This window comes from Chrysemys picta, chromosome 14 (genome assembly GCF_011386835.1).
Source record: "Chrysemys picta bellii isolate R12L10 chromosome 14, ASM1138683v2, whole genome shotgun sequence".
Classification (NCBI taxonomy): domain Eukaryota; kingdom Metazoa; phylum Chordata; order Testudines; family Emydidae; genus Chrysemys; species Chrysemys picta.
Window position 1 is genome coordinate 27,660,622 of NC_088804.1, and position 24,353 is coordinate 27,684,974.

A 24,353-nucleotide genomic window follows, 5' to 3' on the forward strand; every position below is an offset into this window, starting at 1 on the left:
AGGTGGCGTTCTTAGTGGCAATCACCTCAGCCCACCGGGTCTTCGAGCTCAGGGCCCTGACCTCTGAACCGCCGTATACGGTCTTTCATAAGGACAAGGTTCAGCTCCGCCCTCACCCCTCCTTTTTGCCGAAGGTAGTCTTGGCTTTCCACATGGATCAGGATATTTTCCTTCCGGTCCTCTGTCCTAAGCCCCATTCCTCCAATGAGGAATGTTAGACATGCGCAGAGCGCTGGCCTTTTACCTGGACAGAATCAGGTCATTTAGGAAGTCCCCCCAGCTTTTTATTGCTCGGCCGAGTGCATGAGGGGACGCCCGGTGTCCACCCAACAGATCTCATGATGGATCACCTCGTGCATTTGCACCTGTTACGACCTGGCAGAGGTTCCCCCGCCTCTTATAGTGAAGGCGCATTCGACAAGAGCCCAGGCCTCGTCTGCGGCCTATGTGGCTCATGCCCCCTATCCAGGACATCTGTAGGGCTGCTACGTGGTCCTCTGGCCACACTTTTTCATTGCACTATGCGATCATCTCCCAAACAAGGGATGACGCCGGGTTTGGTAGGGTGGTGCTCCGCCCGGGTAACCCATAAATCTTTTTCTTTAAACTCCTACCCGCCTCCATCAGGGATAGCTTGGAGTCACCTATAGTGAAATACACATGAGCAATCACTCGAAGAAGAAAGGACAGTTACCTGTTCCGTAACTGGCGTTCTTTGAGATGTGTTGTTCAGGTGTATTCCACGTCCCGCCCTCCTTCCCCTCTGTCGGAGTTGTCTGTCAAGAAGGAACTGAGGGTGGGGGAGCACGCAGCCCCCTTTATGGCACGATATGTTGGCACCACTCCAGGGGTCGCAGCGGTGCTCCCCCTCTATGGATACTGCTAAGGGAAAAACTTCCAGCACCGGTGCATGTGGCGAGCACGCACACCTATAGTGGAATACACCTGAGCAACACATCTCGAAGAACGCCAGTTACGGAACAGGTAACTTTTTCTATTGTCTTTATCACAGTCATCTCCCTCAGCCAACCTGGCCCACTCAGGCCCACTCTCTCCCAGCAGCATTATCTCTACACCTCTCTAGGTATCTCTACACCGCACCCAAGACCCAGCCTCCCAACTCAGGTAGACAGACTTCTGCTAGCAGGGCCCAAAGTAGCATGCTAAAAAAATCTTTGTGGATGTTGCAACCCCCGAAGGTTTAAGAGCCCAAGCTCCAGGCCATGCCACAATGTCCACATGGCCACTCAAGCCCTGCTAGCGTGAGTCTGTCTATCCAGGCTGAAGCCTACTCCCAGCTGCCGTAGAGATGTACCATATGTGTCTACAGTACATATTCTCATGTGTGGTGGGGACGGCTTTTGCAACTTCCCAGTCAGAGCTCCCCTAATAACTTTTGCTAGACACAAAGCTTAAAACAGAAGAGGAACTTTAATAATCCCCAATGGGGGGTGAGGGGGGAATTGCATCTTATAAAAACACAATAAACGAAACAAAGTTTAGCAAGAACATGAATGTGGACTTGGAAGACATATATGCACACAGGAATATCTGCTCGTGTGTGTAACATAAACTTCCCTCAAACCTTAGGTGCAATCCTGCCATTGACTTCAATGGAGTCCGGGTTTTACACCCGCTACTGTTAAGACTTCTAAGAGCTTTATTGCAGGGATTCTCCAGTGACTTTTTCAAAGTACAGAGCTTTCCCTGTGTGAGTTCTTCAGCTTTCCTGATAGCCCCACTCTTTCTTTCACCCCATAAGAATCCTGTTTTTCTTTTTCTCTTGGCACAGAACTACCGTTTTACAATCCAGATGGTGACATTATAAAGAACTTGAAGAAATGATCAGCAAATATTTCTCTATATACAAATAAGCAACTCTAGGAAAGAATTGGTATTGGAAATATCTAAGCACTATTTTGGAAAAAAGATACTTTCAGCAGTCAAATGTACTGTTAACATGCAATATCAGATAAGAGCATGTGTATCTAAATGAACAACAATTCAAATAAATGTAATATTTGCATACTGCTTCAGGCACATGTTTGTATTTACACTTAATAGCCAAGATTTTCCATATAAGGAACTTAAAGTTAGTCTCACAGAGTTGCCAATTCTTGTTATTTTGTTGCAATATTCCCAATAGTTGGTGTTTTTCTTAAATCCGCAGCCCCTGAAGTCATGTGGTTAAGTAAGAATCTCAACTTTCTGTCTTGTCCTTTGGGGGTGGGAGTGGGGGGTTAAAGTGTGTTTCTAGCCCTCATGGAGAAAAAAATGAAAATGTGAACCCTAAAGAATCAAAACCCAGAAGACAAGGCAAGAAACTGAAATATATACACACAAAAATTCCATTATTCGTTTGGGCCTGAATCATGATTTTTAAATGCTTAAGTTTGACAACAGAGGGCTCCCGAATAAGTGACCAAAACCAACTCCCATTGAAGTCAGTTGCTGGTCAGCACTCAGGCTACTTATTTAGGAGCTTACCTTTGGTTTTAACTTTAGCGTGTATTTTTGAAAATCTTGGTGTATATGTACATGAGAGTATATCTGGAGTATGGAACTTCATTATATTGCTAAAAAGTTAGTAGAAAACAATGTATAGTGCAAGAAAAGCATGTAGTTTTCAAAAGGTTATAACTTCATTAATAAACAATTTTTGTCATATTGGTTAAAGGCACTAGTCCTCATTAAGGCCCCAAGCCAGCCATCCCTTTTCCTGCAAAGGGAGTTCAACAGGATTTTGTACAGACATAAGGGTTTGTTTGAGAGAGTCAAATTTCAGAACTGGGGCTTAAGACAAAACATTTTTTTCTTTTGGTATTATTTGGTGGTAGCAAACAGAGGGAAGTATCAAAACCTATAATTGTACAGAATCAAGTATATTTAGAAGACCCACAGGATTATTCTAACGCAAAAATACATCTGAAAATGTCTTGGCAGAGTGCGTTTTACCTCCGTTTTTTTTTTTTTTCCCCGAACGTCCAAACAGAATTTTACCAAACTTTCTAAATCAATCTTAGGACTGAGTACAAGCAAAAGGAATATTAGCTCAAAAGTTAACTTCACTGAAATGTTATGCGCAACTGGAGATGAGCTTCAAATTTAACTTTAATGAGGCATGGGAGAGGCTATAAACAGTGAACCTTCATTTGGAATCATTTATCTATTTTTCCCATTGCATAACATTTTAGACTTTATTTCATTCTTTGAGGTAAATTTGCTGCCTTGCTGCAAGAATAACTTGTTAGAGAGAGAGAGAGAGAAAAAGTGGCAGTATATGTATATGAAAAACCTGTCAGAAGCCAAATACAGCAGGCCCTGGTGTCTAACTTATACATCATATCAAATACATTTGTGAATTTATCCTCATTTTTAATACACACAAATTAAAGACAGGTGACCATTCAGGTCTGAGCACCTGAGTATCAGTGTGATCACTGAAGACAAATAGTTAGAGCAGACTAATGGACCCTTTCTTCACTACCCAAAAGCAGCACGTGCTTTGGTATGACGAATCTTTGCTCAAGAGAGGACCAAGACCAGCCTGGAAATACATGTATGTTGTAGACCAATGGTGAAGGGCATTTTCAGACTCATATGGGCCTGGCATTCCTTATTCACCATCCGTGCTGATAATTACATAGTCCTCTTGGTTAATTTCATTCACTTCTGTAGATGAAGAGGACTCAAGCGAGCCTCCTTCAGGCTGTAAGTGGCTCTTCCTACAATTCACGGTGGTGGCGCTATGGCCTGAAGGTGGATCATAAATACTTCTGGGAGGGATGTAAGTGAGATTAGGTGGCTCTCTGATGTGTCTGAAACCCTCCGAAGTTGCATGTGTACCAGGAGTATCTGTTAATAGTCTCTTGTTATCCGAGCCAGTGGTAGGACACTCGGGGCCCCCAGTGGCATTACCAAGTAGGTTTGAGGAAGACTGACCAACACTGAAAGGTGCTTTATTTGTTGTCTGAATCCTAGCTGGATATATATATTTCATCTTGGAGTGATTCCATTCTCTGATGTCTTTATCACTTGTATTTACATTCGTTATACACTCAGGTTGTGCAGTTTCCTCTACTGGATACATAAGCTCTTCATCACTGGCTTCCTGGATTTTTAGTTTGCTAAAAGATAAAGACATTTCACAAACTTTGTCTTCTCTGGTTAAATTACATTCTGTAACAACTGTATTGCCATGAGACAGGGGCTTCAGCTCCTGGGGTTGATCTGCAGGATTTGTGGAGGTGCCTATGCAATTCATGGCATCACTGATTTTTGCTTCGATGGTTTCTTCAGGGACCTCTTGGGCTCTGTATTTATCAAGGGCATTTCTGCTTTCAGGAATAGCGTCAGTAAATATTGCAAAGGCCTGTGGGCCGCTTGCACCTGGTGAGAGTGGTTTGGGGCCAGCTTCGTTTGCTGTCAACGGTGTTGAGATCACCAAAACACATTCTTCACGCTGATCGCCTCTTAGCTTCTCTTCAAACACTTTCTGAGAAGAATTCTCACTGAAGATAGGCTTTTGTCCTATGACAATGTCACTGTATTTGTTCAAGAAGTCTTCGCTATCTGAGCATTTGCCATGAGAGTGTGCTGACTCACTCACTTGCCTCTGGTGTACTTGAAGCCTGCTAGTGGATTGAGTAGATGCTAACTGAGGCACATCAGCAGGAGGTTTAAAATGGGATTCATCTTTGATCTTACTATTTCCAGCAGTTTCAAAGGATTTCTCACTCTTTGTTGAGGACTTCTGTTGAGCACCAAGGCATGAAGAAATCTCATTATTTTCTTTGTTTTCCAGATTTTCAGGGTCCTCTCTCTGGAAGGGTTGACTCTCTCTCTCCTTGTTCTCTTCATGATACCAATGCTTTTGTGCTCTCTTCTGTAGGATATCTCCCAAATCACTGTGTTGTACTTCGTTTATCATTTCAAGGATGGTTTCACACTCTATTCTTGCAAGAAATATTTCAAATGCAGTCTCTTTTGTTTCCTCCTCATTTATCTTTCTGACAAGTGAATACTCTGTTGCTGTTGTTGCAATGTAACCTATTTTCTCCAGTATTGTTTTTACTACGTTTTCTGGGAGCACTGATTGAACACAGTAGACAAAATTACCTGTAAACGTCTGGGGGAAAAAAAAGAAACATTAAGATGGGCATTGAGGGAAATCATGCAGGGGAAGGGGCTTTTTAAACAAGTTCATAACTATTTAATTTTTAACAACTATTTCCCCAAACTGGTGTCACTGAGTTTTGAATTTTGAGGTTTTATACCAGCATTATTGGGAGCCTCCTGAAAATGATTGTTTTGCTCAAGTGCAATAACTTCAGTGGAGCTACGCCAATTTCCACCAGCTGAGGATATGGCCTGTTACCTCACTAATTGAAAAGGACAGTGGCAGCAGCAGAAGATCTTCGTGGCCAGACTAGGATAGTATAAAACTATCAAACACCTTTTCTTGTGTTCCATTCAAGAGCAAAGTCTTTTTCAATTTAAAAAATAGAAACCCCTTGAACACTGAAACTCTCCCATCGACGCAGCGCTGTCTACATGGGGGTGTGTGGGTGGTTGGTTAGTATAACTGTGTCGCTCAGGGGTGTGGATTTTTCACAACCTTGAGTGACGCATTTATACCGATTTAGGTCTGTAGTGTAGATGTGGCCTAAAATATGTTCAGACCAAACCATCTGAGTAGAGTGGAAAAACAGGCTTGTCTTATACAAAGGAATATGGATTTGCCCATCTGCCTGAGTCTAACTTTGTAAGCTAGAGACAATGAGTATATTTGCATCTAAGGTAAACAAAGTAATCAACCCACCAGAAAGAGTTAATTAACAAGAGGACAAAAAAGGGACATGCTCTGCACCCTGCGGAACAAGCAGTAGGGAAGAACTTTGTATGGGGTTACTTTAAAAAAAAAAAAACGTTTCAAAGATTTTTCTGAGTTATAAGGAAGAGGAAAAAGACATCACTTAAGGGACAAAAGGGCCAGCACTTCTGGAATCTGTGAAAGGTGTATTTTGCAGCCATGTGGATTAAGGACACTGAGAACTGAGTGTGAGTGAGAAATTGCCCCATACCAGGCTTGTAATCTGTTAAATTTTAGACACCAGAAAGTGTATTTTATTTATGGTTTATCTGTACCCATTTTCAGTTTCTATTGTCTCTGCTTATCACTTAAATCTGTTCTTTAGTAATAAACTTATTTTTGGTTTTACCATAAAGTCATCTCAGTGCTGTGTGTTACAGTAAAGCATGAGTCCTCAGCAAAACAAACAAGCTGGTGTGTGCACTGTCTCTTTGGAGGCAGCAAACTTTGGTAATTTCGGAGACTCTGCAGTGATAGGGACAGGGTACTGCAGAGGAGCTTGTAGGGGGGTTACTGAATGTTACCTGCAAGGCAAGGTTAAGACTGGCAGAGTCTTGAGGTGTTTGCTGGTGAGGCGGACAGGCGGGTGTGGCAGGGAGCTGAGACATAGTTAAACTCCAGCAAAACTCCCTTGCTGAGGCAGAGGGATATCCCAGTGGCTTACAGTTCTGGGTCCCCTGAGAAAGCATCACCGGGTGCTCAACCCTTTCTGGAAATCAGGCCTCTTTTAAGTGTGCCAAATGGGGCCCAAAATCAGTAGTTACTTTTGAAAATCTCGGTTTAAAGCCTTACATGTAAACATTATTGATAATCCCTTCCATTACCTGTATCTGCCTGTCTCCTGCCTTATACTCCCATTGTAAACTGCTTGGGGAAGGGGCTGGTTTTTTTTGTTCTGCCTTTGCATGCTGCCTGGCACAATGGACTCCTGGTCCATGACTGGGGCTGTGAGGGGCTATGTTGATACAAATCATAATGCCATTGTTGGGTTCATTTAAATGAGTCGTATGAATATATGTGCGTCTGTTTCTGGAGCTTCCTTGGTGTTAGAACACTAGATTTCCCTCATTTCCCCTGAACCTAGTCTAAAGATATAACAAAGAGCTCCAATGAGCTGAGGTGGCGACTCAAAATTGTGACAAATATTTAGAAAGGTTGTTCAAAGATCATAGCATTATGTAGCTGGAGTAGTCGCTCTGGTCAAGCAAACTCCTGTGCAACTGTCTTGCAGAGGATACTCTCTGTATTCATTTTACGTCAGTCTGTTCCAGGCTCCATATTCCTCAGACTCTCTTTCCCTCATCAAAAGTTTCCATTCCCTCAGGGTGGCATTTATTTTCCTCTTCGTTTGTTTAGCTTTTCCTTATCCCCTGCCTTTTGATAGTTTATGTTATATATTTGCCTGGAGAACAATATGGACAGATGAGCAACAGGTTGTGGAGGAGGGGCATAGTCCATAGGCTGGGTAATTAATCCACAATCAAGGGTGTGACAGTCGAAAACAACATGTGCTAAAAGGCTTCGTGCTTAGCAAAGTCAGGCCAGCCCATCTCTGTGGATTCCGTGGTTGATAGTTCCCACTTCTTCGGGAACTGTTTGACTCTGCCCATATCATCACCTTCCATGGATCAGGCCAGTGTCTGCACCGTATGGTGGAATGAGCAGGGAACAGAGTAAGCAAGATCTGTATAGGGCACAGAACTGCTGAAAACTGTGGCTCAAGCCCTGCACAGAGCTGATGCCCCTCCACATCCTTCCTCCAGCCCCCTCCTAGCTCTGGAGTGGGGCTGGCTCACCCACCATGCCACGTCCCTCTGAGTCTGTGCACTGATTTGTCTTGTGTGATATTTATTTGAGCATTAGAATGAATCCAAACTGGCAGCCATGCAGGGTTTAAATGGCATTTCACAGCTCATGCTCTGGGACCCACACTTTTAGAATGATGACATTATGTAGAATTGCTTCATTTTGTCTGATCTGTAGAGAACCCAATTTGCATTAAAAGTAGCCAAGGAAGAGCTGTAATGTTCATGTAGCTTGTTTTAATGTTTATGCTTTCTACGTTAGAACATTACTGCAATGTGGCTGACGTACAAAGGACAAACAGTCCATTCACAAAGAAGAGAATAAACAGACTGCACATCGCTTTTGCTCACCAGTATAGTGCAAAGCATGCTGCTCCCCTCTAGCAAGGCAGGCTACGTAAGCAACGTTTTTCAAACGCACCTAAAACTTGTTTTCAAAAGTGACTTAGGCACTTTGTTGAAGTCTCATTGAAAGTCTTGGGCTCCTAAGGACCATATTTTCAAAGATATTTAGTCACCTAAAGATGCAGCTATGCACCCACGTGAATTTTAAAAAGGACCTGTGTCGGTTAGGCACCTGGTTCCCAAAAGGCTAACCTGCTCAGGTCCTTTTTAAAATCTGACAAGGCACCTAGCTGCATCTTTAGGCAACTAGCTACCTTTGAAAATCTGGCCCTAAGTCACCTAGGTCTACATGCAATAAAACACCAGCAGCTGGCCCATGTCATCTGACTTGGGCACATGGGGCTCAGGCTATGGGGCTATAAAATTATAGCATAGACATCCGGGCTCTGGGACATCCCCAAGGAGGGAGGGTCCCAGATCTTGGGCTCCAGCCCAAGCCTGAAGGTCTAATTGTAATTTTATAGCCCCGCACACCCCAAGCCCACATGCCCAAGTCAGCTGACATCGGCCAGCCACTGATGTTTTATTGCAATATAGACATATCCTTAGGCACTTTTTAAAATTTTATCACTTGCGCATAATGGACCTGATTGAAAGCCCACTGACATCAATAGAAATTTTCCCCTTGACTTCAGGGGACTTGGGATCAAGCTGTAAATCATTAATTTCATTAAAGGTGCAGCACACTGGGAATAAAGCACTACCCTGAGGATTTGATTTATAGCTTTCTGATCCTGTTGCTATGCCACTGTTTTCATCTCATATCCTACCTTCAGCGACTTTATTTCTTTTCTCCAAGGAGAGAGGAACAGGTTGATGCAGAGCAGCTCCAGGAACTCGAAAGCTTGGATGAGGTTTTTGAAAACATTGCCTCCTTGTTGCTTTTTCATCTTTAAACAATTTTCTGCAATGCTGTAGAAGCTAAACCTGCTAAATCTCTCAGCAGGGCAGGCACCAGACTCCAGGAAGTGTTTAGCTTTTGCTTTTATCGTTGTCTCGTTGCAGATCAGAAGTTTTCCTTCCGACCACTTCGTGCCATAGAATGCAACATAGTCTCTTAAAATGTCTTGTTTGGCTGGTGCTGCTGCTTTAAGCTCCTTCATAGTTTGCAGGAGTCCCACACTAGCAAATGTTGCTCTTTAAATTTCAAGCACGTTATGGAATTGTAAATGAGGAAGTTGCTATCCTGCTTTACCTTTGCTTGAGTCTCTTCTGTCTAATCCGGTATTGGCTTCTCGATGGCACTGCTAACAATTAAGTGGTCACATTGTGTGTCAGTCAAGGCTCAAATTACAAGGACAGCTCTTGGGGAATCAGGAAGTAAAAACACAAGTCCAAAGCAAAAGTGAAACTTGCTTTCCGGCTGTTCACCATTTGTGCCTACAGCTTCCTCACTGTGATTACTCACAATAATGGGATACTCCTGGAAATGTAGGGGCCCGGTAAAACAAACTGAATGTAATGACACAATAAACAGCGCAAGGAATAGGCGGCGTTATTCATAATAGTTCATTCAGACCTCCAATCAATAACATACCTGAAGCTACAGTTGCCAACCCTCCAGGATTGTCCTGGAGTCTCCAGGAATTAAAGATTACTCTTTATTAAAGACTGATTGACACGTGACGAAACCTCCAGGAATATGTCTAACCAAAATTGGCAACACTAAAGTTGTTGCACTTTTCCCCTTCTGAACACTGCAGTATTCTACAATAGTGCAGATAGTCCAGAGGAATACAGTTTGCAGCAGTGACTGCAGCATTTTGAGCCAGTGCCGCAGGCAAAACTCCTGTTGACTTTATTTGGTGCAGGATTGGATGGCTGGGGTGGGATGCAAGTGGACTGGACAATGTCATTAGCGCAGCCCACAAAATATTGAGTAGTTTGCAGCAGGAAGGGTAAAGTTCTGTTACCTTTATTTATTCATTTTATTTTTCATCCTTTATATCATAAAAGCAGCTGTTGCATTAGAAACCTGCCTTCACTGTTTACTTTTATTCCCAACAGGAAGAGGAACCTGTTGCTGTTTTAATCTAAGGGGTCACACCAATTGGGAAGCGGTGTCATCACTCCTGATAGGTCGGACTAAATATCCAGATCCAAAATTCCATAGCAAGAAGCTACTGGGCCTGTCCCCAGCTCAGTGGATATGTCTGAACAAGGTCACGTGAGTTCCATGCCAAGCTAGACCTTCATTCTACAGGATGCCCTGGGTTTCAGCAGCAGACCAGAAACTCTCCAGCAGCTTTAGGTACGTTAAAGACCGGAGGGTCTGAATGAAATAGTGAATAATGCAGCCTATTCTTTGTGCTATTTACTTTGACATTACATTCAGTTTATTTTACTCTGCCTCTACATTGCCAGGATTCAAATGTGAGCAGTGTCTCGATTTAGGAGTCCCTTCTCCCTCTCACCTTCTTTGGTGGGGTAGTTTTGTAATCTGGATTGTGGATGCAACACCTAGAACAGGGGTCTCAAACTCAATTTACCTTAGGGCCAGTCCTCAAATCCTCCCCTCAGGCCAATAATGTCATCGAAGAAGGTGTTCAGAAAAGAAAACGTTTGTTGTATTTTTTATTTCGAATTTCTTAGAAATAATAAAACTATCATATGACTTTATACAGTTCTTCGCCTGCCAGAGAGTTTTTAGTGTTTGCCAGACACCTGGCAGCGCTCAGTTCTGTCAGGCTGCTGATGTTTGGCTCAGTGACTGAGCAGTTGAAACCTTCAGGATTGCAGCAAGGTGTGCGTCAGGTAGTTGTGTTTGGTATTTTGACTTATTTATATTCAATGTGGAAAAAAGTGACGCTGCTTCCATGGCTGACTCTGCCCGGCAACTAATGATGCTGCCTCCATGGCTGACTCTGCCTGGCGACTAGTGATGGTATCTCTGTCCCTTTCCCCCAGCCAATGGGAGCTGTGGGGGGCGGTGCCTGCAGCAGACATTGCCAGCAGTGTGGCTGCATGCGTCTCTTCTCCGCGGGCTGCAGTGCAGAGCTGGCTCCAGGCACCAGCGAAGGAAGCAGATGCTTGGGGCGGCCAATAGAAAGGGGCGGCATGTCCAGGTCTTCGGCGGCAATTCGGCGGCAGGTCCCTCAGTCCCTCTCTTCCTCCTTGAGCTGCTGCCGAAGTGCTGCCGAAGAGTGGAGCAGCACGATTGAGGTGCTGCCGATCACAGCTTTTTTTTTTTTTTTGCTTCGCCGCTTGGGGTGGCAAAAAGCTGGAGCCGGGCCTGCAGCAGTGGGGAGGTTCTTGGGCCACAGATGGCCTGCGGGCCGGGACTTTGAGATCCCTGACCTAGAAGACTGATTCAGATCTGGATCCAAACACTTCCCAAATTCAGTGGTGTTTGCATTTGGAATCTGGATTTGGGCTGCCTTCTCTTTGGCCAGCACAGTGTTTGTGCCAGTCTTCTCCCAAATGTTAATGTCTGCTCTCCTTATTCTTTTAGTGGTCTTGTAGGACTGCCATTTATATTAAGAACAAATCAGAGAGAGTGTAATTCAGCCTTACTGCACTGATGGCCTTGGAACTGCACCTGCTGATTCCAGGTCTGAATTTGGCTCCATAAATTCTTAATGACGTCACTCATAATCGATTATCCCAGTTACAAGATAGCTATTCATTTTTAAACACCATTTTCTTGTTAATCCCTTTGAATAAATGGTTCCCCTTGATTAATTTTGTGCCAAATCCCAGATTCACATGAACACAGTCATTTGCTGCTCTATCTTCTCATGCACAAGACAGCTGTGCTCTATTGCAATCGAACCAGTTTTGAATCTGACTTCTCAGGCTTCCTAGAAACATGTGCCTTGATAATCATTCCAAGTGAAATGTCATTGAGAATTTCTTATGTAGAAATCATGCATGGATAATTGCTATATAGAAATTGCTGATTTAGCTAGGAATAAAGACATGTCAGAATGAGGCCAGCTGGCCATCTGCTGCACTATTTCAATACCCCTTTTCCCAACCCCTGGAGTCAGAGACATGGCACCGCTGGAGCCTACAGGCAGCTCTGCTGCACCATCGCCATATGCAGACAGCTATTGACCCAAACTGGGGTCCAGTGTCCATGTTGCTGCTCATTCCCCCACCATTATGCTGAGGTGCGCTCTGGATTGTGACAGAGCGTTAAAGACTGGTGGGAGGGAGGAGAGGGGAAGCAGCCAGGACTGAGAGTTGATGTGATGGAGTATGAATGAGTGTGGCAGAGAGAGGCTGACGTCCAGTTATGGGGATCAGAGCTAGAGCTGGAAGATAAAAAGCAGGTCCCTTATTCTAACTCCTGTATTACATTCTCCTAGACAGAGGTGGTGCTTTTTGGTCAGGATTGAAGTACTCTAGCAGGGCAGGAGGTAGACTCTTGCTTTGTTGTTGCGCCAAGCGGCCAGATTTACTTTGCAGTAATGCTGGGTGTGGGTGTGGGTGTTTGCATGCACACAACATGCTGACAGTCACCTAGTCCAGTCTTGCATTGGTTGAGAGGTGTTCCCTGAACTATATTTTCTACTGTTGTCTCTTTAAAGGTCTCCACAGATTGTTCCAAAGGCTTAGAAATCTGGCCTCCAAAAACATTTCTGAGATCACCACCGCAAAACACAAGATGGTACTTGGTTGATGCCAGCTCTCACTCCCAACATGGCCTGGGTTTGTGCCGGTGACTTAGCTGTGCAAGGTGCAATAGTCCATTTACAATTCCTTAAGCCAAACAGACTCCCATTAGATGCATCCTTTTTTTTTTTTTTAATCAAAAGCACATGAAAGAGTTTGTTGCTCAGTCCGTGCTTTGCTCTTTCCTCCGTTTCTTTTACCGTTTGTGACACAGAAATAAATCTGGCTTTAACCTCACGCCAACATAAAATATCTCGTTGGGAGCAAAGCTGTGACACAACGATCTTGTTTTTACAGGGATCTTTCATTGCTTCATCTTTGTTGGCATCTAACTTGGCAAAAAGTGCCTCTCCACCTTGAATTTATTGGATTCATTCAGAGCAAAAGAGTAGAGAGAGCTCACCAGATATATAGCGGTAAACAAGTGCTTGTCACTGCTGGGATGATTAGTGTAATATTTATGTTCCAAAGACTGCAACTAAGCAAAAACCTGGTTAGCAGTTCCAAGAGAGAAAGAATGATGATTCTGAGGAAACTGAGGACCAAATTCAGCTCTTGCATAAGCAAGCACAATTCCCATGGAATCCAAGAGGTATTGTGCCCACCTACACCAGAGCTGAACTGAACCTGGTGACTAAGGTTTAGATTCACAAAGGTACTTAGGGATTTGAAATTGGGTTTCCTTCATCCCTGGTGAGTGCTCTGAATGCTGGGCTATTGGCTATTCCAGGGACAACTAGGCACACAATTCTCAACCTGCTTGCATGGGCTATCTTTTGTATGGGACCTGATCCTGTCTGTGTGCGCCGAGAACACCTCCAGGATTGGGCCCTGATGGGAAGAGAGGTAGGGGAGATGCCTACATGAGCGAGGGCTCCAAGCTGCTTGGCTGTGCGGTGGCATCAGGATTTAGTGGCTCTGTGCATGCCCACAGGGTTAGGCAACAGCTGAGTGGTGATACTGAGAATGTCAGCGGCAGTTAAAGAGGCAGTTAGGTGCCTAAGTCCCTTTGTGAATCTGGCCCTGCAGGCCTGATTCTTTTCTTCATCAGGCCAGTCTCTGCCAGCAGAGGGATGTTATTAAAATCAGTGGCTTTATGGATTTATCAGGAGTAAAACTAGTGTAAAGTGGGGGGGAATCAGGCCCTAAAAACGAGCTGGGAGCAAATTGTCTGCTCACTCCAGACACCCTTAAATACCATCCTTATCTCTGGCCATACTGAACGTTGAAGCCAATGTGCCTTTTCATCACTCCTGCTCGTTCTGTCTCTCTGTGGTGAAGTGAGAATGCTTACACCGAAACGGACCTGTCTGAAATTGGGCCGGGATGTAGAGTTTGACGTTGCTGTATGAGAGATGCCTATTGCTGTATATACTGAAAAACTAACGAATGCTCAGGCATGCGAGGAAGCGAGCTGCCTATAGAACAGCAAAGTCAAGTAGTAAGGGTCTGAACTTGGATCTGTTCTCTGTAAGGCTAGGAAAGGTGGCTTAGTGGACAGGACATTGGGCTGCGATTTGGGAGACTTTGGTTCAATTTCTGACTCAGCAACAGACTTCCTGTCTGGCCAATGGCAAGTGACTAAATTTAGGCTAGGTCTACACAGCTGGCACTTTACAATGAATAGCAAAAAATAATCGACAATTGTAAGGTGACTGGCTTGACATTTTTACTTTGAAGGCATGGCTGGGATAGCAAGAGGTTCTTGTAAATTGTTCTATTGTTGGCCTTCTGGGAAAGTCCTGTAGAATTGATCAAAGGATCCTGTCCTGTCTATGGGTTTTTTTGAACCATACTCTAGAATTCTAAAGCAGGGATATAATTCTCTATTAAATGGAATTGTTTGTCTTAAAAAAAAAAAGCTATAGCAAATTTATAATTTTCTGTTACATTCTAGGGCTTTTCCAGAAGGGTAGAATGGGACTGGGATGTTTACACCTGCACTTATTCTTCATTAGGATCTATTTCTTCATTCATCTCCTCTAAGAACTAGAACATTGGTTAACACAGAGCATCGCTATTAATAAAGTTGACCTGATAAACGTGTAAGGAGAAAGCAGTTCCGAGCATGTACATCACTGATGCCCTCACCTGTTTGCAGAGGAGTTAAAAGAAAGACACCTTTTAAATGATTTGACAGTAAGCAACTTGACCTACAGGCAAATGAAAACGTTCTAGTCATGAGCATGCAGAACTACTTTGCTGCCTCAAAATGTATCCTACCTAAACAATCTGTTTTACTCCACACTTTGTCCTCTTTCACAGTGATTCAAAAAAGGGACAATGGATAACTAACAACATGTGGAAGCTTTTCTTGTGTGTGCCTCATTCTGAACCTGTGACAGCACAGGATATATTTTGCTTAGAAGAAGCCTGAAATGTACCATTGTGTAGAATAATACTCCATATCATAATGGGAAGGCATTTGAACAGATGCTTAACAACAAATGTGGTGAAATATATTGCACATTTCAGTTATTTAAATGCATGAAAACCAAAGATCTAGGAAAAAGTGTAAAATTCAAGGTGAATATACATTAGTGTTGTGCAGATGCTACAAATGTCACCATATTTATTTGTGCATAGTTTCTATGAAAATAGTTGCAGTTGTGAAAAATCTGTGTTTGAGAAACAGAGTAATAGAGGACAGCTCAAACACATTTCAGTGCTATAACTGGTGAGTTTAGCTACTTAAGAATGAAGCAATCAGTAGTTAATTACTATCAAATGTGCACTGGGATAACACTTTTTCTGATGAAGGAAACACATTTACTGAAATTAAACATTACTGGCAAGAAGGGACTCTCTGTGCTGCTGTTGACTCTCAACTGTATGTCATGCTTTCAACATAATTTCTGAGGGAGTCGGTTCATACACGAGTTGGGGAAGAGAAAAGGCACCGCTAATTCCATTGTTATTCGTGGAATGGAGACCAAGATACTGCTTCTCTTCACAAAGAACAGGCTTCCCTAGTGCCCAGCTGGAAACATCTACATTTGTGGATCCTATAAGACTAGGACCATGTTGTGGTTTTGATAAGATGTTCATTTCCTATAGGGGCTGTAATTGTAGCTCTTACATGTTTTGAGACGGATCTAGCTCTCAGTGAAGTCAATGGAAAGGCTACAGTTTACTTCAGTGGGAATTAGATCCAGCTGCTGAAGAGGCCATTTATTTAAGGGGGTGGGCAGAGACTGGTTTAGATGAGGGCCACTCATTATTTGTAGGGGTTAGATGAAAAACTATCATACGCCTGAGTCTGGCAGTCGGCGAATACTCAGACATAAACGTAAGGGTTAGTCTGTTTATTTCCGAAGAGTAGCATGTATCTGCACTGCCCCAGGAACAGACAAGGGAGGAAATTGATCCTCCCCCTTTGCTGCGCAGGTGAAGTAATCTGCAGCCTTGGCCAGTACACTGGGGGTAGGGAAATAGAATCAAAGCTCCACCCACAATCCCCGCCCAACTGTGCAGAAGGAGGAGGAGTGACTCTTTGGAAACTGCCCTCCCCTGTGCTCTGACAGTGTGAGTAGCCTGAGGATAGGCTTCTCCCCCTTAGTTCCCACAGAAGATGTGTAGAGGGAGCCATAATCTTGCCCTGAATTAACCTAGTCAATTGGCAGACAACTGAAGAAAATAACGAGTGGTCCAAAATCAGTACAGATGCAACAAAAAGCACAGGAGTTCTATGATTTACATTTATGTTCTTTACTAAAAGTTCAGTCTGCAAAGGTCAGTATACTAAAAATACCCCAAATAAAGGAGATGAATACAGACATGTGCCAATGTTAACAGCAAGAAACATTGTGTCCAAACTGTTCTTCCTGACAATAGTGAGATAAACAAAAGGCCATGTCCTGCACTCAGCTGCCCATAGGGCACCCTTTGAAGTTAAGAGAGTGTCTGGGGCAAAACCTGATAGCAGGATATAGTTCTCTTAGGGTCTAACCCAACTCCCATTAAACTCTGGAGAAAGAATCCTGTTGACTTCAGTAAGTAGGGGTTAGATTGGACCTTTAAATAGTCCTGTGTTCTCTAAGAAATTAGATTTCTCTATTACATAATTAAAAAGAACTATAGTCAACGCTTCTTACTCTGGTGGTGGTAGTAAAAATCTACTGGAGAGAGGTTATAGTTGCATACAAATGTCTGTTAATGGTATTCTCTGTCCTGAATAGTATCTGGGTCACTTCCATTCAGACCTGTCCAACTATTCCCACATAATGTCTAGCTTTCACATGTTTAAAAAGAATTACCAACAAAGTTTTAAAAAGTCACTCCAGCAATTCATTTTAGTGAAATACTAATTGCAAAGTTACTTAGTACAATTAATAACATACTTTTACTTTTAATTCTAATTTGGAGGACATTAAAAAAATCAGTTAAATACTATTTACTAAAAGAAGCACTTTTTCATTGGTCACTGTTCAGAAAGCAAGTATTCCTTTATAGTAAGTATATGACAAGATAACATACCTGTGCACTCAGTGCTAAATTACCTATAGAAGTACTACATTATTGTTAGTAGTATTTATTTTACTTAAAACATATAAACAATTAATCATTGTTAAGGCCCAAACCAGCAGAAGTATGTGCCTGGCTTTTATGCCAAATGTGAGTATGGAAGATGATGTTCTAGTTGGCTACTGTGTCCCTCTCTGACAAACAAGCTGGACATATTTTTGATGGATTGGGCCCTTTGAATGATGTCTACATAGTATGATAAACAGATGAGTTTATTTTATTAAACAATACACCATAAGGGGGAGCAGACAGCTATTTGTGAACAATCCTGCTACCTGTAATCCAGATTACAATACTAAGAACGTTTTAGCTCTAGTGTCTGAACAGAGAGTTTGATTAGATATCTACAGTTTCAGCGCTGGTAACATCTCCCTCACTAGACAAAATACAAATCTGCCGTTCTCACCACTGCCTTCATCAAAATGAGATTTTTTGGGGGGAAAATCTTAGCCCTTCACCATACGTGGAAAATTAATGGAGGGGAATGAAATAAATTAAAGGGACACTGTCAGGTTAAAAATAATATTTAAAAAGTAATTTCTTAGCTGTATGGTCCTAACAACAGATTGGGGGCCTGATCCTCTGAGGTGCAAAGTGCTCTCAGCTTCAAGAGACACTCCCAGCACCACAATTTTATAGTTACAAAGGAAAGAATTTTCTAAACTCTCATTTACTTTCTAATATTTATGGGTCAGATTCTGTCACCCTTACTTGACTAGTACCTTATTCTGCAGGTAGTCCCACTGATTCCAGTAGGACTATTCATGGGGTAAGGTCCTACTAAATTCATAGATGCTAAAGCCAGAAGGGGCTAGTGTGCACATCCAGGCTGATCTGTTTAGCCCAGGCCATAGAACTGCCCCCAAAATAATTCTTACAGCAGATACTTTAGAAAAACATCCACCCTTGATTTAAATCTTGTCAGCGATGGATTAGTAAGGAACTAGAGGCGGGAAATGAAATTTATACAGCTCTACGTGGGCTTATGGAAAATAGATCTTACAAGTTTGGTTGATAAAGGTAATAGTGTTGATGTAATATACTTAGACTTCTGTAGAGCATTTGAATTGGTATGACATGACATTTTTGATTAAAAACTAGACTAATATAAAATTAACATGGCACACATTAAAAACTGGTTAACTGATAGTCTCAAAATGTAACTGTAAATGGGGGATCATCATTTTCATCAATGATCTGGAAGAAAACATAAAGCAATGATAACATATGTACTGTATTCGTTTTCATAAGAAGTAATTACATGTCCTTCAGAGGAGATATTAAACTGAGGTCCTTTCTGCCCATGTGAAAACTGAAGAACTATGCAAGAGATTTACCAAAATGGGCTAGATCCATTGGCTTCAAAGGTGCTACATTGATTTACACCAGTTGAGGATCTGGACTACAGAGGGTGTATGCTCACTATACCAAGTAAGGTCAAGTCTTCATATTTACAGAGTTTACCTCTGTTGTTATTGGTAGAATGAGTCAATTTCTCTCAGATATATGAGTAATAGAGATCTAAGAACAGATACAAGATTTATGGACAGCTAAATTGCAGTGAAAGAGATCATGAATGATTAAAGGGGTTTTTGCAAAATAAGATTCACTATGTCATTGTGCATGCCAAGTCCTGGCATCTATTATTTACTTTGCACTTTGGCAATTACTGCAGGGAAAGGTCATGATCCCTTGAACGTACTGTAGGCTTATAATTGAGAAAGACAACTAGCTAATGCCTGGAAATGCAGCTTTGTACCACGAGAACCAGGCCTAACCTACCTGCTAGTATTTCAAAACACCTTTCCCGCCATGGCTATGCCAAGCCACCATGCTGTGATGGACTTTTCACAGGTACCAACCCCACCAGGAAGAGCTTCTAGGAAGACTGTCATAGGCCTTCCTCATCAATTAGCAATTCTGGAAATCCATTGCTGTCTAGCCAATGAGCATTTCTGAGACTCCATTGACATTTCTAGCACTCCTATATTTTTTTTATTTTGAGGTGGGATTGGCACTTTTTGGAATGGCATCAAAATCATGGTAGCCAATATATGTAAAGGTTAAGAATAGCAAAATACCGTCTTTCATCACCTTTGAGTAGATGAGTAGTTATGATAACCACATTTTCCAGATACTATCCAGCCTGTCTACTTGAAATATATTTAAATAAAAAATGCTTTATAAATTATAGTTTTTTTCTTATTTCTAAGATATTTGTTATAATGTACCAATGACGTACACAAACAACAAAAAACTCTTCTTCCTCTTTTTGCTCTACAACATGCAAATACCGTAACATTGACAAATAGTGTCAATTGGCTAACATGTATCTACATTAACAGTGGCTGACTTGAATGTGTTTTCAGATGCTTCAAAAAGGTTGGATGCACTGCTTCAGTTGCTGTTGTTTTATTCTGCAGTTGTTTATATGAGACACCAGGGAATAATTCAAAGCCCAAAGATAAAAGTTTCCCTAAACTTTCAAAATTCACTGTTAAAAAAATCCAGCCTCATTTAAAGATATAAAATAGATAAAAGTTTTATGGGTTTTATTCATCTGTTTAAACCCCATTTTCTCATCCTGACAGACTCCTCCTAAAGAGTGGGTGGAAAGGGCCACTTTCATTTAGATGATTTGGTTGAGAAGGGTTTGACAGTCAGTTGAAGAATTTTTCAGCACATCCATTGGAACCAGCGGAATGGGGCTATTTTGTTCGCACACAACCGTCTCATATGGGGGGGCAGCCTCAAAAGTGAGTGCTGTCAAAGAAATTGATGAGATGGGCTGCTGCAAGTCCTGCAGTCTGACTGGATAATTAGAAGATCTTCCTGTAGTCCCAGAGGCTGCCTCCTCTTCCAAGCTAATGTTTATAGACAATTCATTCCTTTGACAAGGATCTGTCAGAGAATACGGTGGAGGATCATCTGTAGGAATATAGATTTGTGTCGCTCCAGGCCCAATGCACTCATCGTAGCTGAAAGAAAACAAATTCAATATTAGGTGTGTGGGCAGAATATATCAGACAGTTGTGTTCAATGTAAAAGAGGCAGGTAAAATAAAGGGGAAGCGATTATTTGATATTCCCTCCTCCAGGCTGCATCCTCGACCTGCCACTTTGGAAACTTAAGAGCATGAAAACTTAAATGCATGTCTGCAAAGAGGTAGTGGAAAAAGTCAAGCTAAGCAGCAGAGTCTCAATGAGTGTTCAGGCCCAACCCTTTCTGGTAGTGGTAGCACATAGTAACACCTCGCGTGGCATGAGCCAACAACTTACCGCAGCCCTGAGAATTATGCAGCCTATTTTTTGTTTTATGTGATAGTAACTGTACATATACACAGTAAGAGACAGACCCTGCCTTGAATAGCTTGCAATCTAAACAGGCAAAGCAGATAATGGGTGGCGGGAAAAGAAGTATGCCCATTTTACAAACAGGGACTTGAGGCAGAGAAAGTCAGGCACACAGAGTCTGTATCACAGCCAGGAATTGAATGCTGGCCTCTTGAGTCATAGTCCAGTGCCATAACCACAAGAATATCCTTCCTCTCTTTATTTTCCCCATTGGACTAGCTCATTTGTGCTGGCCTGGAGGTGCAGAGGTTAAACCTCCAGCCATTCTGTCTCTCTTCCCTGCCCACCTGCTTGTGTAGAGGAAGGAGAGCATCACGCATGAATTTCTAGTGTGACCATGCTGGGGTTCGGTGTCTTACTCCCCCTTAATCCCGTGCCTGACTGCTTGAGGGTCAATTGCAATCTGTCCCCAAATAAATAGGCTGAAATTTCCTGTCCAAACCCCATCCTGCTCAACTGAATTGTCAGCCAGTTTTGCTGGAGCCAGAAACATTAAGAATCTATTTCCTCAATCATATTAGCATCTGAGAGATGTCACAGGCCACTTCCTGAACTATGTAATATTTAGAAGGGGCTTGATTCTGCCACATTTACTCATGGTGAAGAATACTTTTGTCCATGAGTAGTCTTGTTGATTTCAATGAAACTGCTTGCGGGTGTACGTATCCTATTCAGAATGAACAAGGGTGGCAAAACTGGCTGCAGCAGACAAAGGATGGAGTGAAAAAAATGCAGCCTGCATTGCTAATATATCTGGTTAACAAACAGCTCATAAATCCAGTGGATGTTTCTGTTTTTAGCTTCATGGATTGTCCCTTTAAGAAGAGGCAAATGCCTTTAAACTCTGAAATTCAGATTTCCCTATAAGAAAATAATTGTTTTGTTTTAACTTGTGATCTTTACACCTTGAGCAAAAATTCTGTTTTTTTTTTTTTCAGAAACAAAGCCGAGCAGATAAAAGGTTGAGTTCTTTTCATATGTCACTTGGAAACCAACTTGGTCCATTCCTTATTAATCCCACTGAAGCTTCCCAATGTATTTGATTTTCCGTTCAATAAAATCAGACCTTGAGCTAAAGATTAAGAATCTGATGCTGCAAAATGCCAACTCCCAGTTAAGTCAATGGAAGTGAAAGCTACTCAGCACCTTGCAAGGTTGGACTTTTTTACAGGTATTTAGAACAGCATGTTTATTTTGAAGGATACAGAGCCTGAATCAAAGCCCTTGAAGTGAATGGGAGTCTTTTTGATTGCAATAAGCAACAGAGAGTCCTGTGGCACCTTTAAGACTAACAGATGTATTGGAGCATAAGCTTTTGTGGGTGAATACCCACTTCGTCAGACATATGCTTTTTACAGATCCAGACTAACACGGCTACCCCTCTGATTTTTGATTGCAATGGACTTGATGGGGCTGATAGAGTTTCTATCCAGCTGCAGGTGTTTGAACAGCTTCTAAAACACAATCCACGAAGCAAAGAATAGCTCCAGGATACTACCTGACTGTAAATTGACACAGCTCCATAGATTTCAATTGGGTTACACTGATTTACAAGAGCTATCGAGCCCAATAGCTTCTCCAACCGCATATCTCAACTCATGTCACAAGAAGTCATCTGGAGCCCATCCAAAGTCTACTCTCACTCTCCACCAGCCCCAGTATCTCAGCCCTCTGCATAAGGGAAAACAGACAGCCTTTGCAGGGGGTATGTTTGAGTTATTTCAAAGCAGCCGTGCAAGGGGGGGGATGAATAATCAGGTTGAGGACCTTTCCCAGCGAACCACCTTCTGGCTGATCCTCCACTGTTATAACTGTCAGTATTGCACAGGAAGAGGCAGCCTCCCAAATAAGTGGGTCCCAAGATAGTTACAACTTTATAGTCAAAACCAACCCCTGAAATCCTACCCAGAAACCAAGAGGCAGCTAATGCCGATCACAGAGCATGGGTGTCCCGTAGTGAGAGACTTGGTTTAGCAAGAAGGTTGCCTCAGTTTTCACTGCAGTGCAAGGTAGAGTGGATTGCAGTGCTGAGGACAGGTCGGATCAGGGCAGTGAGGGAAAGGTTTACATGCTACTGACCAGACAGAGAGGAGAAAGCAGCAGTTCTAGTGCCTGACTGAAGTCATTGTGAATTCTGACATTGACTAAAATGGGACAGGGCACAGGATCAAGGCCCTAGTCATTGCTATTATCTGATCATCAAAATTCCTTTGCTAGGATTCAAAATCATCTCTTTTAATATCTGTGATGGATTGTAGCGCAGCTCCGTAAAACTAAAATGCTGAGTGGGATAAACATCAAAATGGTCCTTTGTGAAGTAGACTTTAAGCAGGCTTTTAACCATCAAAATGAAACAGAAACAAAATGACCATAGCCAACACTTGCTTTTCAGTGTATTTTATGTAAAATAGCAATATGTTGTTTCGCTATATATGCTCTGGAGAAATTAAAAACAAACAAACAAACCACCACTGCAGATTCAATCAACTTGCTTTTTTTTTTGTAATCAGGATTACATTTTAAAAATCTAATAGGGAACATTTGCCAGGTTTTTCAATTAAATATCATTTTGGCACTCTCAATGCTGAATTCGCAGATTATCATTGCAACGCAGGCAACTATAAATCATTCAAAGAGTGTGTTTTTACTCTGGAAGCTAGAAATACATTGTTGTGTTTCATTTGCATTTCAGGGTCTTGATATTAATGTTGAATTAGTCTTCTCTGAAAATTTGTAAGTGTTCAGTATATAAATTGTTCTTGGCTAATGATGGTGCTTCATTAGCTTACAATGCACAATTAACCCTGCAAACAGCTATAATTATTATTTATCATAGGTGGCGCAGGTAGTGATGCCAATAATTGAATGCCCATAATTTTCTATTATTGGATGCCGAGAATAAAGAGAAATATTGAATAGCTACCCATTCACTGAGCACCATCTGTCCTGTGCACTGAATGAGGCAGGGTTTTGAGGAAAGAACAGTACATGCTTTATGCACAAGAGGGCCAAACAAAGATTACACAGGCATTTCCTAACTTTTGAGTGCTTGACTTTGCAACCATAACTTTCTTCTCATGCAGTTTTTTTTGGGGGGGGGGGGCTGTATTGAGGTACTGCAGTAATACATATAATAAAGCAGGGGTTGGCAACCTACGGCACGCATGCCAAACAGGCACACGAGCCGATTTTGAGTGGCACGCAGCTCCCTGCTGCGGTCCCGGCCCTCAGCCCCACTCGGCCCCCAGCCCCACTCAGCCCCCCCGCCCACCGCTCTCCCCTGTGGGGGCAGGAGGCAGAAGCTTGGTTCTGCGGCAGCCAAGCTTCCCCCTCCCCCTCTTCTTCCCCCAGTGTGGTGCTTTCCTGCCCCTCCTCCTCTCCGTTCCTGCGCCAATCAGCTGATGGCCCTAGCAAGGGGGAGGTGGAAGAGCGGCAGCGTGCACACAGCTCCGTAGAGGATGCAGAGAGAGGTAGGGATGGAGCCTGGAGGAAGGCGGTGGAACAGGGCATATCCCTCCCAGCCCCCTGCCATGAGCCACTCAGGGCAGGGGGCTGGGAGCACCCCCAGAGCCGAGCCTTCTGGCCTGCACCCCCCACCCCTCTGCCCTGAACCTCCCACCCCAACACACAGTCATCCCTTTGTCTTGCACCCCCACAGCCCCATCCCTCTGCCCTGAACCCCCCACACACATTCAGCCTTCTGCCCTGAACCCCCCACACCCCAACACATACCCAGCCTTCTGCCCTGCACCCCCACAGCCCCATCCCTCTGCCCTG

The 24,353-nt window shown here is 42.9% G+C and overlaps 2 protein-coding genes and 1 long non-coding RNA gene across 3 annotated transcripts in view; 1 reads left to right on the forward strand and 2 right to left on the reverse strand.

The window, feature by feature from the left end:
- Positions 1 to 1,412: 1,412 nt before the first annotated feature.
- Positions 1,413 to 9,321, reverse strand: LOC101953869 (uncharacterized). Its single transcript, XM_005310872.3, has 2 exons — positions 8,853 to 9,321; positions 1,413 to 5,128 (listed from the first exon to the last, which is right to left on the reverse strand). The coding sequence occupies exons 1-2, from the start codon at positions 9,183 to 9,185 to the stop codon at positions 3,617 to 3,619; spliced, it is 1,845 nt and encodes a 614-aa protein (XP_005310929.2). The 5' UTR covers positions 9,186 to 9,321; the 3' UTR covers positions 1,413 to 3,616.
- Positions 9,322 to 9,436: 115 nt separating this feature from the next.
- On the forward strand, positions 9,437 to 23,047 carry LOC112060589 (uncharacterized). The gene is made up of 3 exons (XR_002889873.3): positions 9,437 to 9,980; positions 10,090 to 10,333; positions 21,515 to 23,047. It is a non-coding gene; the product is annotated as an uncharacterized LOC112060589 (long non-coding RNA).
- BEAN1 (brain expressed associated with NEDD4 1) overlaps positions 16,392 to 24,353 on the reverse strand; it is a 109,192-nt gene continuing 101,230 nt past the window's right edge. Inside the window, exon 6 of the mRNA XM_005310869.5 lies at positions 16,392 to 20,201. Within this exon, the coding sequence (XP_005310926.1) occupies positions 19,853 to 20,201 (349 nt within the window). The 3' untranslated portion in view covers positions 16,392 to 19,852. The remainder of the gene's footprint in view (positions 20,202 to 24,353) is intronic.